General features: G+C 47.8%; 2 protein-coding genes across 2 annotated transcripts in view; one reads left to right on the top strand and one right to left on the bottom strand.

The window, feature by feature from the left end:
- Positions 1-16521, bottom strand: part of LOC309550283 (uncharacterized protein) — a 1519274-nt gene that overhangs the window by 150034 nt on the left and 1352719 nt on the right.
- LOC309549998 (uncharacterized protein) overlaps positions 4218-16521 on the top strand; it is a 137970-nt gene continuing 125666 nt past the window's right edge. The window contains exons 1-4 of the mRNA XM_082250472.1: positions 4218-4325; positions 5836-5970; positions 6057-6180; positions 6299-6396. Of these exons, the coding sequence (XP_082106598.1) occupies positions 4230-4325; positions 5836-5970; positions 6057-6180; positions 6299-6396 (453 nt within the window). The 5' untranslated portion in view covers positions 4218-4229. The remainder of the gene's footprint in view (positions 4326-5835; positions 5971-6056; positions 6181-6298; positions 6397-16521) is intronic.

Genomic DNA, 16521 nt, shown 5'->3' with positions numbered 1-16521 from the left:
GGCCTTGATAATGCCATACCATTGCATACCATTACCGCTAAAATAATTTCCTGATCTGTACATTGTAATCATATCATATCCTGCCTTAAGCACTTCTTCTTCGGAGTGGATATCTCTAATCTGTGTCATCAATCCTCTTAGCTTAGGTCCTCCACCACCCTATTAATTTTGGTGCTCTTAACTGAACTCTTTCCAGTTAAAGGTCATATTTTTTGTGTAGTTGTGTCCAAAACTGAGCCGCATAATAGAGATGAGGTTGAACGAATGTTTCATAAACGTGTACAATGATTGTTTTATCTTTGGAATGTGTTATCTTTGGAATGTGTGCCCCTTTTTTATGCAAAAGAGTATTCTGCTGGCTTTGTTAGCTGCAACTTTACATTGCATGCTATTGCTAAGTCTACAAGGTGATCTACAGGGACCCCCAGATCCTTTTTCATTGATCTTCCCAGAGGAATCCCTGCCAAAGAGTATGTTGTATTCACATTTTAACTGCAACTGGTACCTGGGAATGGGCCATTATGTTGGCCAACTATTGCAGGGGCACTCATGTTCCCCCTGATCTGGACACACAGATCCATATCTTGCAATCTAGATCTAGAGGGGAGATCCATCCCCACCTATGACAACTTTCACATTGCAACCTGATCACTTTTACAGTGTGGGTAGTGTGGTCCCCACTACTGGCTCCCCTTCCCTGTGGTTTCTGGGGTCTCCCACTCATCCTGGGACCACATCAAACAGTTTCAGGATGGCGACCCGGTAGAGATCGAGTAACAGATTATGGTATCTGTCTCTGCTTACCTAAACACCTGCATGTATTCTTATTGGAGTTATCATTCCCCTAGTTGGAAGAGGAGGTATTTTGCTCCACCAATGCTACCCCTGAACTGATATCCCCAATATCCCCAACTGGATGTATTTGTTAGAATGGATCAACTCAGGACCAGCTTCTCTAACACTTTTCCCTCTTCCCCATCGTCTTACTATAACCCAGCTACCTATCTCTGGTTCCCGCTTCTCCATAAAGCTATCCTTCTCTAGACTGGCCCCAGTCAGCACCTGATGGGTGACCAAACTCTTTTCCAAGTGGTTAATGCTGTACAGTGTTGCCAATTAGTTCTGTAGATCCAGAATCCGGGAAAACAAACAACGCTCTTGCATCTTTCACAACAGTATTTGCCCCTGGAGTGAATACGCAGAGCAAGATGAGTGCTGAATTGTTCAGAATTCATGGAAGACATAGTTTACACTAGCTATTTGTGGAATTAAGAATTTGAATCGGCTTCAGCTTTTCCCCTCCCTAGCCATGCCCCTCTAATACCTTTCACCCATTCCCGGGCTTAGTTGTAGAGGACCTCTACAACTAAGCTTGTGAATGGGTGAAATGCATTAGAGGGTTGTTGCTAGGGAGGGGACAAGCTGGAGCTGATCTGCCACTGTATAGACTGAGCGGTTTCCCAGTGTGCACGTCCGCATTCCTTAAACATTGTCAGAAAATCTTTTTTCCACTTGAGAACCACTGCTCGGCTGCGTCCTATGCTATCATACACGGCAGCTGAAAAGCTTATCCATACATTTGAGTTCTCCCGACTTGACTACTGCAATGCTCTACTCGCTGGTGTACTTAAATTCACTATTAATCAACTTCAATATGTTCAAAATTCTGCAGGTACCTGACTAGGTCTGGTACAAGTGACCATGTTATCCCTATCCTGGAGTCCTTGCACTGGCTACCTGTCAGGTTCCGCATAGACTTTAAGATCTTCTTGCTCACATATAAGGCTCTTCATGGGTTGGCATCCCATTATCTGTCTGAACTTTTTTCAACTTACTCCCCCCCTCGTAACTTCTGCTTCTCAAGTTTTGGTTTTCTGTGTCCCCCCTACGCACCCTAACTCAATTGGAGACAGAGCCTTCTCCTGCTAGGCTCCAAAACGATGGAATTCTCTTCCTTAGAACATCAGAGTCATCTTCTCCAAACTCATTCAAACCAAATCTAAAAAACATTTTTCCTTAGACAAGCTTTCATTTATTTGTCCCCTTTTCCTTTATGTTATCTTGTGTATTTCTTGTGTTTTCCTTGGAAAGCGCTTTGAGAAGCCACCTTTAAAGACGCTATATAAAATAAAGTTTATTATTATTTTTATTAGATATATCATTGTATTGGGCAGAATGGGCACTTTGGAGGCTAGCACCTGGTAGTATTTTAAAGTCACCGGCTGGAATATGTGAGCTTGGAGCAGCACCGTTTGTTTATTTGGGCCACAATGTTCTTATCACCTAACTGATAGAAGCCTGAAATGATGAGGGTGGCCTCCCTTGTATCTCCAACCCATGCCCCACTGAGTGGGAAACAGATAATGCCAAGGACCAGGAGGAAAAGGAATGCCAGAAGATGTTGATGGTGGAACTTGCCGCTGGAGATGCAGGCTTGGTAGAACTGGGAGGACATCAGGTCTGGAACAGAGCTGGAGCCAAGGAGGAACTCTGCGTGAACCGCAAGTCCAGGAAGTATGGATTGGGGGTTGTCTGAGATGCCTTCGCTCATCCCAAACAGTAATATATTTCTATCCCCCTTGGTGGGAGTGGAGATGACCCATCTATAAGGATATATTGTACATACACACACAGCACAAGGTCGTGTTCACACTACGAGACATTTCTCGGGGCTAAAGTTCCTCTGAGCTCCACAAGTGGTGATCTCACTTATAGTGGGAGAGAACATACATACAGACAGGAAGTGATGTCAGGCACAGACAGGAAGTGACGTCAGACACAGACAGGAAGTGATGTCAGGCACAGACAGGAAGTGATGTCAGGCACATACAGGAAGTTCCAGGTGAGAGGTGAGTCGGGAGGAGGAAGAGAGGAGACATTACTGGAACTGGCAGCAGAGGAGGTAATACAATCTCATTATTATACAGCGCCAACAGTTTACGCAGCTCTTTACAACATGAGGGCTGACTGTACAATTACAATACAATATAATACAATAGGAATGAGAGGGCCCCGGTATTTTTCTATTTACACCCAGTAACAACCCCCCGTCATGTCCGTCCTCTTCCTCCATAGTCACTGTGACGTCTTATCTGCAGCAGATGATGATACATACATATATAGTGTGGAAACCTAGATTAACCCCTTCAGGGGCAGAACATTTCCCCACTTACAAGGCCGGAACATTCTCTTCACTTTGGAGAGATTTCACCTTCTCACCTTAGCAGTCTCTAACCGAGGGATTCAGATTTGGGTTGTGCTGAAACCCGCCCCCCCCCCCCCCCCCAATTTCCGGTCGGCCAACAATCGTTGCGTGTGTACGAGGCATTACTTCCCGAAAACATGCATTCATTTGCAACAACGAATATATGAAACGAACTCTGAAAAAAATCATTAAAACATAATGAATATGACAAAGCGAAATGATCTACTTAAAGAATGAACCTGAAATGAAACAAATGTTTCCGTCATATACATCTGTAGCAGGCACTAATGGCAAGTGCGCAAGACTAAAGGCACAACAGAGTATCATGCCGCCTAAGCAAGATGACCATCCAAAGTTGAATCAGGGCTGATATTGGAAATAATTGTGGCAGCTGTGAGCCCACACTTTTATAGTGAAAGGGCAGGGTTATCTATTTCTTTATAATATTGGCTCTTCCAGTTCAGCTGACCAAAGACTAAACAGGGCGTTATGGGGTTTATTATTTAAAACAAAAGAGTGCAAAATTTGGTGCAGCTCTGCTTGATAGTCAATCAGCTTCTAATTTCAGCTTGTTCAGTTAATCTTTGACAAAAAATAAACCTGGAAGCTGAACAAGATTTTGCACACTCCAGTTTTAGTAAATCAACCCGCATGGGTTGTTACAAATTTAGGGCACGCAAATTGTAAAAAAAAGAAGGCTCCTGGTTCTCCAACAATTTGAATTCCGGGGACTCACCCTTAACTCATTGATTGAGACACACCAGAATCCCATTCCTATATTTCGGTTCAGAGTTCAGACAGACTTTACTTAGAAAATGTAATTTCTAATCAGGCAGGTAGGACAGGATATAACAGGTGTGCAGGGTGAAAGGAACCCAACAAACACAAAGTAATCCAATCTATGAGTGCCACCGGGGATAGCTTGCCTATTACACCCTTATATCTCCACCCTAATATTGTTCGACCAATACACTCCAAATAATTCTCCATATATCCGTCTACAGAGAAACCTCCTATAGATCACATGACCACATCACTGAGGATGGAGGAGGACCGGAGTCACATGACTGAGAAGATACTAAACCTCACCCTGGAGATCATCTACCTGCTGACCGGAGAGGTGAGGAGGATTCTGGGAGGTCACATGACATCACTCTTATCTCTATTAATAAAACACAGACCTGACCAGAGAGGTAAGGAGGATTCTGGGAGGTCACATGACATCACTCTTATCTGTATTAATAAAACACAGACCTGACCGGAGAGGTGAGGAGGATTCTGGGAGGTCACATGACATCACTCTTATCTGTATTAATAAAAAACAGACCTGACCAGAGAGGTAAGGAGGATTCTGGGAGGTCACATGACATCACTCTTATCTCTATTAATAAAACACAGACCTGACCGGAGAGGTAAGGAGGATTCTGGGAGGTCACATGACATCACTCTTATCTCTATTAACCACTTAAGCCCCGGAAGATTTTACCCCCTTCCTGACCAGGGCCTATTTTGCGATTCGGCACTGCGTGAGTTTAACGGACAATTGCGCAGTCGTGCGACACTGTACCCAAATGAAATTGACATCCTTTTTTTATCTACAAACAGAGCTTTCTTTTGGTGGTATTTGATCACCTGTGCGATTTTTTTTGATCATGCGCTATAAACAAAAAAATAGCGACAATTTTGCAAAAATAACAATATTTTTCACATTTTTTATATGAAATTCCCCCCAAAAAATGTAAAAATCAAAATTTTTTAACATTTTAGGCCAATTTTTTTTCTGCTACATATGTTTGGTAAAAAAAAAAATTGCAAAAAGCGTATTTTGATTGGTTTGCGCAAAAGTTATTGCCTTTTCTGACCTAGGGAAAGATTTTTGTCATTTTTGTTGTTTTTTTTTTTTTTTTTTTTTTTAACGAGTAATGGCAGCGATCTGCGTTTTTTTTTTTTTGCGGTACTGCGACATTGCAGTGGACCGATCGGACCCTTGACTGACATTTTTGACACTTTTGGGGGTACCAGTGACATTACTACAGTAATTAGTGTTATACATATGCACTGTTACTGTAAAAATGACACTGGGAGGGAAGGGGTTAACTTTATTGGAGAGGGAGGGGTTAAGTGTGTCCCTAGGGGCGTGTTTCTTACTGTGATTGGATGTGGCTTTGTGTGTTACAGCACAGATCAACGGTCCTACATAGCAGGACCGAGTGATCAGTGCTTTTACACAGGGGAGAGTGACAGGCGGCTTTGTTTACATTAGCCGCCTGCCTTTCTCCCTCTCCACCCGACGATTGCGAGTGACCAGCGGACATCGGGTCCGCCGGTCACACGCGGCGGCTTCTATGGGTACGAGCGGGGGCGGGTGCCCGCTCGCCCCCTATTCGCTCCCAGGCTAGTGACTTACTGGTACGTCACTTTGCCTGGGAGGGGCTGACCGCCGCCGTATATAGTCGGGCGGCGGTCGGCAAGTGGTTAATAAAACACAGACCTGACCGGAGAGGTGAGGGGGATTCTGGGAGGTCACATGACATCACTCTTATCTCTATTAATAAAACACAGACCTGACTGGAGAGGTGAGGAGGATTCTGGGATTCTAACATGATATTCCTATCGCTCCCTCAATACAGAGATTTCCTCCTCTGAAGTCAGGTAATCATATGACCATCACAGTGCCTCCATGTGACTCCCTAAAACCTGAGAGACACAACATGCAGAAGATTCTAGAAGTCACCAAGAAGATGATGGAGCTGCTGACAGGAGAGGTGAGCGGTGCTGGGAATTCTGGGACATTATCCAGTAACAGACAAGGGATGTGTCTGGATGGTGACTGTATCATTGTGTGTGTCAGGTTCCTATAAGGTGTCAGGATGTCACTGTCTATTTCTCCATGGAGGAGTGGGAGTATTTAGAAGGACACAAGGATCTCTACAAGGACGTCATGATGGAGAATCAGCCGCCCCTCACATCACCGGGTAAGAGGAGACTTTATTGTAAAGGAGAGAGCAGTACAGAGGATCCACCTAGATCCCCCCCATCATCTGATAAACACATAGAAACAATGTATTCAGTCAGTGTGTGTGTTTCCTACAGATGGATCCAGTAATGGGAACCCACCAGAGAGATGTCCCCGTCCTCTGTATTCCGGGGATTCCACACAGGAAGGTCACACCATCCCTCACCATCATCAGGTAGATGTGGAACAATCACTGATAGTTATGACTTATACACAAGTATGTTTGTTACAACAAATGTTTTATTATATCTTTTAGAGTGGAATCTTTGGGGATTATAATATTGTTGTTAAAGAAGAGTATAAAGAGGAGGATAAGGAGTATGGAGTGATGGAGGAGTTTTCAAACGGACACATTGATCGTCACAATGACATTATGATGGAGTCATCTAATACCAGGAACCCACCAGAGAGATGTCCTTGTCCTTTATATTCCCAGGATTCCAAACAAGAAGATCACACCATCCCTCACCATCATCAGGTAGGTGGAGTTGAGGGTCGGGAACATAAAGTGATTGAACACTCTGACATGTGGAGACGATGTGTGGACTCTACAAGATGATATTTTCTATGTGATCTCACATCATAAATACTTCTATTTTACAGATGTTATTTTCTGCCGTTCTGTTGGTTTAGGGTGAAGATCTGATGAACATGAAAGTTGAGGATGAAGTAGAAGAGACGTATGTGAGGGGCGATGAGCAGTCTATGGAGGAGGATAGAATAACAGGAACATTTATAGAGGCGAACACTCCTACAGAGATCAGCACAGGTGGGTCATAATATATTCAGTTATCTTTGCTCTGTTACTGCGCAGTAGGGTTGAGCTTAAGATTCGGTCTAAACAGAAGTACAGCAATGAAAGCAAAGAGGGAAAAAATTGTGGTAGTCGTGGGGTTTCTCCCGTAATTCATACCAGGGCCTTCAGATCTGGTATGCAGGTAGGGGGTTCCCAATGCAAATAAAAAAGAAAAAAAAAGCTTGCTGTCCCCCAAAAATCCACCATGTCATATGTTTCACAATCTCTTGCCTATTAGAACAGAAATAGGTCAGAACTTGCACTGGTGCCTATTGACATCAATAGGGTTTGTAATCGGCATCAAACATTTGCCCATGTTCAACGTAATCTACTTGAATCAAACCCAAGCGTTTTAGTCTTATCACTACTATCAATCATGTTTTTATATTTTTCCAGGACACGCCATCGGGAAACCCTCACAAGATCATCTAAGGTTATCTCCAAGCTGTAAAATAAAAGATGGGGACATCACAAGAGATTGTGTGGGAGATAAGACAGAGAGGTCAGCTATGGATGGAGGACTTCACAGTGTGGATAGACCATGGAATCCCTCTGACTCTGAGCAACCTTGTACTGTGAGGGATGGTGCCGGAATTCAGGGAGAGGACAAATTTTCCTGTCCCGAATGTGGGGAAAGATTTAGTTCTGAATTAAGTCTTACTGTCCATCAGAAATCTCACACGGGTGAGAAACTTCACTCCTGTTCTGAATGTTGGAAATGTTTTACCCGGAAATCAGAACTTATTAGACATCAGAGATCTCACACGGGAGAAAAGCCGTATTCCTGTGCCGAGTGCGGAAAATGTTATACACAGAAATCAGCTCTTGTTATACATCAAAGATCTCACACTGGTGAGAAGCCGTATCCTTGTCTAAAGTGTGGAAAATGTTTTTCCAAAAAGGCCCTTCTTACCGCACATCAGAGGTCTCACACCGTGGAGAAACCATATTCTTGCCATGAGTGTGGGAACAGATTTTCACAGAAATCAGACCTCGTGGCACATCAGAGATTACACACGGGGGAGAAGCCGTATTCCTGCCCTGAGTGCGGCAAATGTTTTCCATGGAAATCACAACTTGTTATACATCAAAGATCTCACACAGGTGAGAGGCCATTTCCATGTGCTGAGTGTGGAAAATCCTTTTCACAGAAGTCTGGTCTTAATAAACATCAGATATGCCACTCACAGGAGAAGCCTTATTCCTGCCCTGAGTGTGGGAAATGTTTTTCAAGAAAGGCCTATCTTAATGAACATCAAAGAACCCACCAAAAAATGATTTCTTTCTCACTAGTGTAGACTCAGCCTATTAATCAAGGATCTCTCATGTGACGAGCCCACGTCAGGTTGACATGGATCACCAAGGATGTAGCGGCAACCTAAAAGACTCCTATGGGGAATCCTCTCAAATCACTTCCCTATTTCTCAGGAATTTGTGGGATGTTATGAATATGGAAAGGGATTACATGCTTCCCCATTTCCAATGCATGGAGTGAGATAACTTTTCCTGGACTTGACAGCTGTTTGAGGTTGCTGGGCCAGGGCTTGACAACTGAAATGGCTAGCTCACTCTGAGTTTGACAATTATGTGGACCTGCTGAGCCTGGGCTTGACAGATAAGTGGGATAGTTATGCCTGGTCTAGACAGATGATTGGCCTAGCTTGGATTGGCATGAAAAAGGGGGGGGGGGGTTTGGGTCTGAGCTCAACAGCTTGGGTGGACTAGGTCATCTTTTGTTTGGGTACCTAGACCTGGTCTTAGCAGTACACTAGCTGAGCCTGGGGGTGGCGACGGGTGGGCCGATGTGCTGGCTGGACAGCCTAGGCTGAGAGACCTGGACTGTGTGCCGCTAATAAATGACAGTTGGCATGTGTCATGTACCTGATCCGAGGCCGAGATGCAGAGAGGGCTCCCCTTGCGGCTGAGTGCGGCACATTCCTGGGGTTGAGACAGAGGGTGTAGCGCCCACAGAAGCACTGGTTGCCGGCAGGGTCCTGATGGTAGACAGGCGGTCTCTAGCAGAGTGCTGGGCAGGAATATACCGGACAGTCCAAGGAGGAACCAGGAACAACCAGGCAGTAGGTGTAAGACCGGCCGGGGATCAAACACAGGGCTCGGCAGGAAGCTGCAACAGGTGCAAGCTAAAGGAATATAGCAGGAAGGCCAGAAGCAGACGAGTCCGTGGGAAAGCCAAGATCAGGTACTGGAGGGCAGGTAGACAGGAAGCAAGTCCGTGAGCCAAGCCGAGATCAGATAACGGGAGAGCCAAACTGTAGCAGGGATGGTCAGATGAAGCCGAGGGTCAATGCCAGTAGAGAGAGCAGACAGGTCAAGAACAAGTCGGGTCAAACTGGAATCCAGGAAGTAGCAATGCTCAGGAAACAGGAAGAGCTGAAGACAATCCAGCAATCTGATGGGCTGAGCAGAGTCCTTTTATAGGCCAGTTAATTAGTCTATGGGCTGAGTCCATTGCGGCCATGGGAAGTACTGGCTAAGTTGCCAGTTGCAGCACAGCCATTTCACTGACAATGAGTCTATGGCCTGAGTCCATTGTGGCCATTGGAAGTACTGGCAGAGTTGCCAGTTGCAGCATGGCCGTTTCTCTGACAGCATGCTTCTCCAAACATAGGGTGGGAAGAGCAATAGAAGAGGTAGTATATATGACTGTGCTCCACAAGGGGGTTTTGACTCTGTTGGCCAGTGGTTCTCTGCTCTTTTGCTAACCCACAGCCATTGTGAAGTTACTCCTGGTAAAGATCCAGTGTGGAGTTGCACCGCAGTCTTTACCCAGGCTGTTCTGTTCACTCAGATAGATGAAAGGTCTAGAGGCAGATGAATACGTGTAGCACCCTGTCCTAAACAGGGGTTATTACCCAAATTTAATTTTGGCTGGATAGTAGTCAGCCCAGACTGATTTGTAAAGATTATCACTTGGTTTTTCCTTCAGCTCAGTGGGATTGTGATCTCTCACTGCTGCCAGTAAGTGTCACTGGTACCATTGGTAATAGTATGAGATGCCACAACAAGACTGAGTAATGAATATTTATATTTCCGTCAACCAATCCAGCAGAAGGTTCATTGCCACTGGTGCATGCTGGGGGGAGAATATAAATATTGGGGGCAGGCCTTGTAATCGTTCACTTTTCCCAGGCTATGGTCTGGAGAGGTGCTGCTGGATTAATCTGTCTGTTAGGCTCATAGCCTGTGCGGGGCCTGGCATGTACTAGGGATGTGGAGAAGGGCCTGAAGTGGTCCTGCCTGTCAATAGGCGATGCCAAGATCAAGGCCTATGGGATGACCTTTCTAAGGAAAGCCAGAAAGAAGGCTGGTTTCTCTTCTGGCCTGGTCACTTCAGGATGTAGGCAGAAGTCTAAGAAACAGTACGGAGGGCACTGGAACTAGCAAGAGAGAGGAAAAATCATTTACCAGCTAGGATGCTGCCTACAGTGCTGCTGGGTTGGCTTAAAGGTTCTGAAACTGTGAAGCTAGACATGGATATGGAGAAGTCTGCTTGGGTATCTGGGAACACTAACCCTCACTTCCTTTTATGTGATGACCAATAAAATCCCTAAAAAGACAGAAAGTGACTGGCGCCCAATGTTCTTTCAGTCCATGAGAGGGTTCTGGGAATCTTGTTCATAATTCAGCATTACCCAAACTTGTAGGCAAATCCTATTTAAGTCTATAGGGGAAAGGGGGGGGGGATTTTTCCTTATAAGTTCTGGTAATTTTAAGGGGTAATAGACAAACTACTGTTATTTTTCTCTTACGTCCTCCGACAGTCGCCGCCCACTCATACAGTCTTCACCAATGGGTATTGACCTCTTATCCACAGGAGCAAGCTAGGCATAAGACTTGTTAAAAACAAAGCATTTACATAGACACACCTATGGGGGCTGTCCCACTGGTCCAATACCCCCCTGCTATCAGCCATCCCAACTCAGTTTGTCTTCTGTCTAGATAGGAGTGAGATAGGCTCTCCCTGTGCTGAGGCTACAGTCTCAGCCTTCTTCTTTTTTCTTTATGATTTTATTTCAGGGAATGTGTTTTTTTTTCTTCACATTTACTAGCTGTTTATTTCTCAGCTTTTTAGTTAGTTACTTCTTCAAAATGATGACGACGTTGCAGAGCTGGGAGTCGCACTGGTCGTCCTGGGGTTCCAGGACAGAGGGCCTGATGGAATCCCAGCCCGCCATCTAGCGTTTAGCAGGCTATGTGTTCGCCCTGGCCTCGCAAACGACCCATCCCTGTCCTCAGGGATGAAAGCCTGCGAGGTGGCTACCTCGCCTGGACGTCTCCCCACGGTTCTCCGTGCACTGTTAGCGTCCTGCGTTTTTGGCTGACGGCACCCCTGCCATCTGAGGGTGGGCGGTTTCCCGTCGATGAGAGGCACCCCACGCCATCGGGTACAGGTAAGTACATTCTGTGTGGGGCCTCTGTCTGGGGCTGGCAGTCCTGTGTGTCTGTGTTATCCCCTCATGTCTGTGCGTTTTTGGGCTCCCTGATCCCGGTCCCTACGGGGGTGTTTTCTCACAGCCTGTGCGCTGTGTGGGTTTGTGGGGGTCCCTCTCCTGTGTCACTTTAGGGTGCTTTTTGGAGGTACAGACACGTGTGGCGACCGCTGCGGGGTTCAACACCGCCGGTCTGCCATTTTAGGTGTGGGCAGCATGTCTGGCTTCACTGTGGGCGCTTATACAGCATTGTATGTGGTGTGTTTTTGGCGCCTTGCGGCTCCATCTTGTGTGTGGCAAAACGTTCGTTCCAAACACATGTCGGCGGCCATTTTCCCGAAGCCTCCCATTACTTTCTATAGGCAACCATTTTTCCTTGGCCTGCAGTCTTAGTTCAGCCTCTTGCGGTGACATCACTTCATCCTTCGGCACAGAAGAGATCGGCTGCGGTGGTAACACTTGTGGGCGTCTGTCTGCTGTCCTTTTTTTGTGTGCAAATACTTCTGGCTATCAGTTTATCCTGCTCAGGAGTCTGTTTGTCACAGTCTTGTAGCGGTGTGCTGCTGGGATCCGTGGCGCGTTTAAAGGGCCAGTACCTTAAAAAATAAAAAAAATAAAACTTTTTTTACTATGGAATCTCAGGACAGCAAATTTCCCACAGCCTTAGTGGGGTATTCAGGTTCCTCTGAATCTTCTGCTCTGTCTACTTTGTCTGCTGCAGTGGCGACTTTGGTGTCCAAAGTGGATATTCTGATGACTGAACGCGCTGACAGAAAAAGGCCTAATTTTTCCTTGTCTTCTGATTCTGACACGGATATGGTTTCCATAGGTGGCGTGCCCCTTGAAGGGTCTCGCTCTTCTCTGTCTGAGGGGGAGGCGGAGGTTGCAGGGGTGGATGATTCCCCCTGGGACGGCCGAAGACCACGCAGCTATGGATGCGCTAATTCTTGCCATTAAGGAAACACTACATTTAGAGGATGAGCCCAATCCTCCGGGCATTGTGTCCTCTTTTGGTACACACAGGACCCACAAGGCGGCGCAGGTGTTCCCTTGCCCCGCTGAGTTTCACGCTACTGTGAATGATCAATGGCGTCATTTGAAACGCACCTTTGTGGTGCCTAAGAGGTTTCAACTCCTTTATCCCTTTGCGTCTCCTACGGATTCGCGCTGGTGTGTGGCCCCTCAGGTGGATCACACTGTGGCCAGATTAAACAAGGCCACTCTGGTACCCACCGAAGATTCTCCGGTGTTTAGGGATCCTACGGATAGGAGGATGGAATCCCTTTCCCGCCATGCCTACATGGTGGCGGGTTCCCTGCTAAAGCCTATTTTCGCGGCTCAGGCTGTGGCGGATTGGACCAAGGTGCTAAGACGCACCCTCGTGGCTGATTCTGCTCCCCCTACTACCGTGGCGATGGTGGACCAGATCTATCAAGGAGTCATGTATTTGTGCGATGCGGCCGTGAATGAGGCCTCGTTAGCTGCGCGCCTGTCCAGTGTCGCGGTGATTAACCGTCGCCTGATATGGTTGAAAAGCTGGTCGGCTGACCAGACTTCAAGGAAACCGGTGGCTGACATCCCCTATGCGGGGTCTCGCCTGTTTGGGGAATCCCTGGATGAATTGGTAAAAGGGGTCACTGGGGCAAGAGCACTCTGCTGCCCCAGAATCCTAAGGGCAAGTTTTTCCGCGGTAAGCGGGGCCCCTCCTTTAAACCAAATCAGGGGTCCTTTCGTGCCTTCAAGGCACAGAACAAGGGGAAAGCCTTCAAGGGCCAGGGTGGCCAGAGAAAGCCCTGGGCGGGCAAACCTAAATCCAGCCAAACTGGTGCGGCGGCCCAGTCCGCCTCTGCCTGATGGGGCGCCCTCACCCGTTTCAGGGGTGGGGGGACGTTTGCGCGGTTTCCTCCAACCTTGGCTGCTCCGAATTCCGGACAGGTGGGTTCAGGAAATCATTCGATCAGGGTACAAGATCGAATTCCTTTCGCGGCCGGTGGACAGATTCTTTCCCTTAAATCTTCATTTGACCCCAGGGCGGTTACAGGACCTGCATCAGGCGGTGCAAGATCTCCTCGCCCAGGGGGTGATCATCCCGGTGCCTCATCGGGACAGGTTTCAGGGGTTTTACTCGAATCTGTTCACTGTGCCCAGAAAGGAGGGCAAGGTGCGTCCTATTCTGGACTTAAAAGCTCTGAATCGCTTTGTATGCGTTCGGAAGTTCCGCATGGAATCGCTTCGCTCGGTGGTAGCCTCCCTGAGTCCAGGCGATTTCCTGACCTCTATCGACCTGAAGGATGCGTATCTACACATCCCCATTTTCAAGGGGCATCAGAGGTACCACCGATTCGTTATTGCGGAGGAACATTATCAGTTTGTGGCATTACCTTTCGGTCTTGCTTCGGCTCCAAGGGTGTTTACCAAAGTGCTGGCTCCCGTTCTGGGCCTGTTACGGGCACAGGGCATTGCGGTCTTGGGATATCTGGACGATCTCCTGTTAAGATCGAGTGCCAGCCAGAGCCTGCTGCGCGATCTGTCCACTACAGTTCAGACGCTTCAGGAGTTCGGATGGACCATCAACGTGCAGAAGTCGACCTTGTCTCCTTCGGTTCGTTTCCCATATTTGGGTTCTGGACTCTGCTCAAGCGAAGGTGTTCCTGCCGGAGGACAAGCTCCGAACCCTACAGAACGAGGTCAGGGCCCTCAGGGAAAACGAATCCTCGTCACTCAGGACCTGTATGCGGTCCCTGGGGTTGATGGTGTCAGCCTTCGAGGCAATACCGTTTTCACGCGAGGTCTCTACAAGCGAAGATCCTGGCCAGATGGGACAGGCTCCCTCAGTCCTTGGACCTGAGAGTGTCTCTGAGTCACCAAACCAGAATGGATCTCCTGTGGTGGCTTCAGTCCCCGGCTGTGGCGAACGGAAAATCCTTCCGGCCGTTACTGTGGACAGTACTTACCACGGATGCCAGCCTGTCGGGCTGGCGTGGAGTCCTGGGCAACCTATTTGCCCAGGGCACTTGGTTGGTGGAGGAATCCTCAATCCCCATAAACATTGGAATTGAGAGCGATCAGGCTGTGCCTGCTCCATTGGTCGGATCGTATTCAGGGCCGCCCTGTACGGGTGCAGATGGACAATGCCACTGCGGTGGCTTACATCATTTACCAAGGGGGCACCAGGAGTGCCCGGGCGGCCCAGGAAGTGACCAGTATTCTGTCTTGGGCCGAGACTCATGTCCCAGCAATATTGGCAGTTCACATTCCGGGTGTAGAGATTTGGCAGGCCGATTATCTGAGCCGCCAGACCCTGGACCATGGGGGAATGGTCCTTGCACCCGGAGGTGTTTCAAATGCTGTGTGTGAAATGGGGATCCCTAGATGTGGATCTGTTCGCGTCTCGGCTAAACCACAAGGTGGAAAGGTTCGTGGCAAGAACGCGCGATCCTCTGGCAAACACCTCGGATGCGCTGGTGGTGCCTTGGCATCAGTATCATCTGCTATATGCCTTTCCTCCGATTCAGTTGTTGTCCAGGTTCCTTCGCAGGTTGGCCTCAGAACCAACATTGGTGATTCTGGTGGCACCAGACTGGCCACGCCGGTCCTGGTATGCAGACATCGTTCACCTGGCCATCGAGCCTCCATGGCGGCTGCCAATGCGAGAGGATCTACTGTCTCAGGAACCGATCTTCCATCCTGCTTTACAGTCGCTGGCTTTAACGGCATGGCTGTTGAGAGCCAGGTCCTGAGAGACAGGGGTCTCTCCTCAAAGGTCATTCCTACCTTACTCAAGGCTAGGAAAGCCTCGTCTGGTAAGATTTATTACCATACATCCCTGGTGTGAGTCCAGGGGCTTCTCTCCTCATTCCTACTCGGTGGCGAGAGTGTTGTCTTTCCTTCAGTCTGGTGTGGACCAGCGCCTTGCGCTGGCCACGATTAAGGGCCAGGTATCTGCACTGGCTGTCCTTTTTCCAGCGCCCCGTGGCGTCTGATTCCTTGATTCGCACCTTCATTCAAGGTGTGCGTCACTTGGCCCCTCCTCGAAGGGAGCCCTTACCTCCATGGGACTTGAACTTGGTTCTGTCAGTGTTACAACGTTCCCCGTTTGAAAACATCAGGGAAATCTCATTAACTCTGCTGTCTAAAAAGGTTGCCTTTCTTGTGGCAATCACTTCTGCTCGCAGAGTGTCGGAGTTAGCGGCCTTGTCTTGCCGCTCCCCTTACCTGGTGGTTCATAGGGATAAGGTGGTCTTGCAACCTAATCCGTCCTTTCTTCCAAAGGTGGTTTCTGATTTTCACCTTAATGAGGACATTGTTTTGCCTTCGCTCTGTGCGAATCTTAAGCATCCTAAGGAGGTTGCCTTACATTCCTTGGATGTTGTCAGGGCGATCAGGGTTTACCTGTCGTCGACTGAATCCTTTCGGAAATCGGATTCTCTCTTTGTCCTTCCTGAGGGACCATTTCAAAATGGATCAGACAGACAATTGTACAGGCCTATTCATTGAAGGAACGGGTACCGCCCTTCCCTGTCAAGGCGCACTCTACCAGAGCGGTGAGTGCATCCTGGGCCTTCCGGCATCAGGCTTTGGTGGCCCACACCTTTTCTAAATTCTACAAAATTGATGTTCTGGCATCAGCTGATGCCTCCTTTGGCCGCAAGGTTCTCTGTGCGGCAGTACCGTAAGGGAACCCTGGGTTTATTGCGGGTCCCTGGCTGTTGGGGTTGTTTATCCCCTTGGTTATTTGCTTTCCTGGGTTGTTTGCTCCTGTTGAGCTTTTTTGTTACCCAGAGGGTCACCTTTCTGTTCATGTAAGGTTCCTTTCTCTGTTGTGGGTACTGCGTTGCCTTTCTGACGGTTGCGTTTCTTACCTCTCGTGTCTACACTGCTTTGGGACATCCCATTGGTGAAGACTGTATGAGTGGGCGGCGACTGTCGGAGAACGTAAGAGAAAACAGAATTTTTGTAAAATCTTACTGTAAAATTCCTTTCTCTGAGTCCTCCGACAGTCGCCGCCCCCACCCCTCTTTTTGGGGTTCTTGGACTCTAACTGCTTGCTACC

Source organism: Pelophylax lessonae (assembly GCF_965119305.1).
Source record: "Pelophylax lessonae genome assembly, chromosome: 3".
Taxonomy (NCBI): domain Eukaryota; kingdom Metazoa; phylum Chordata; class Amphibia; order Anura; family Ranidae; genus Pelophylax; species Pelophylax lessonae.
The sequence above is the reverse complement of the archived record's forward strand: the minus strand, read 5'-3'. Positions and strand labels throughout refer to the sequence as shown.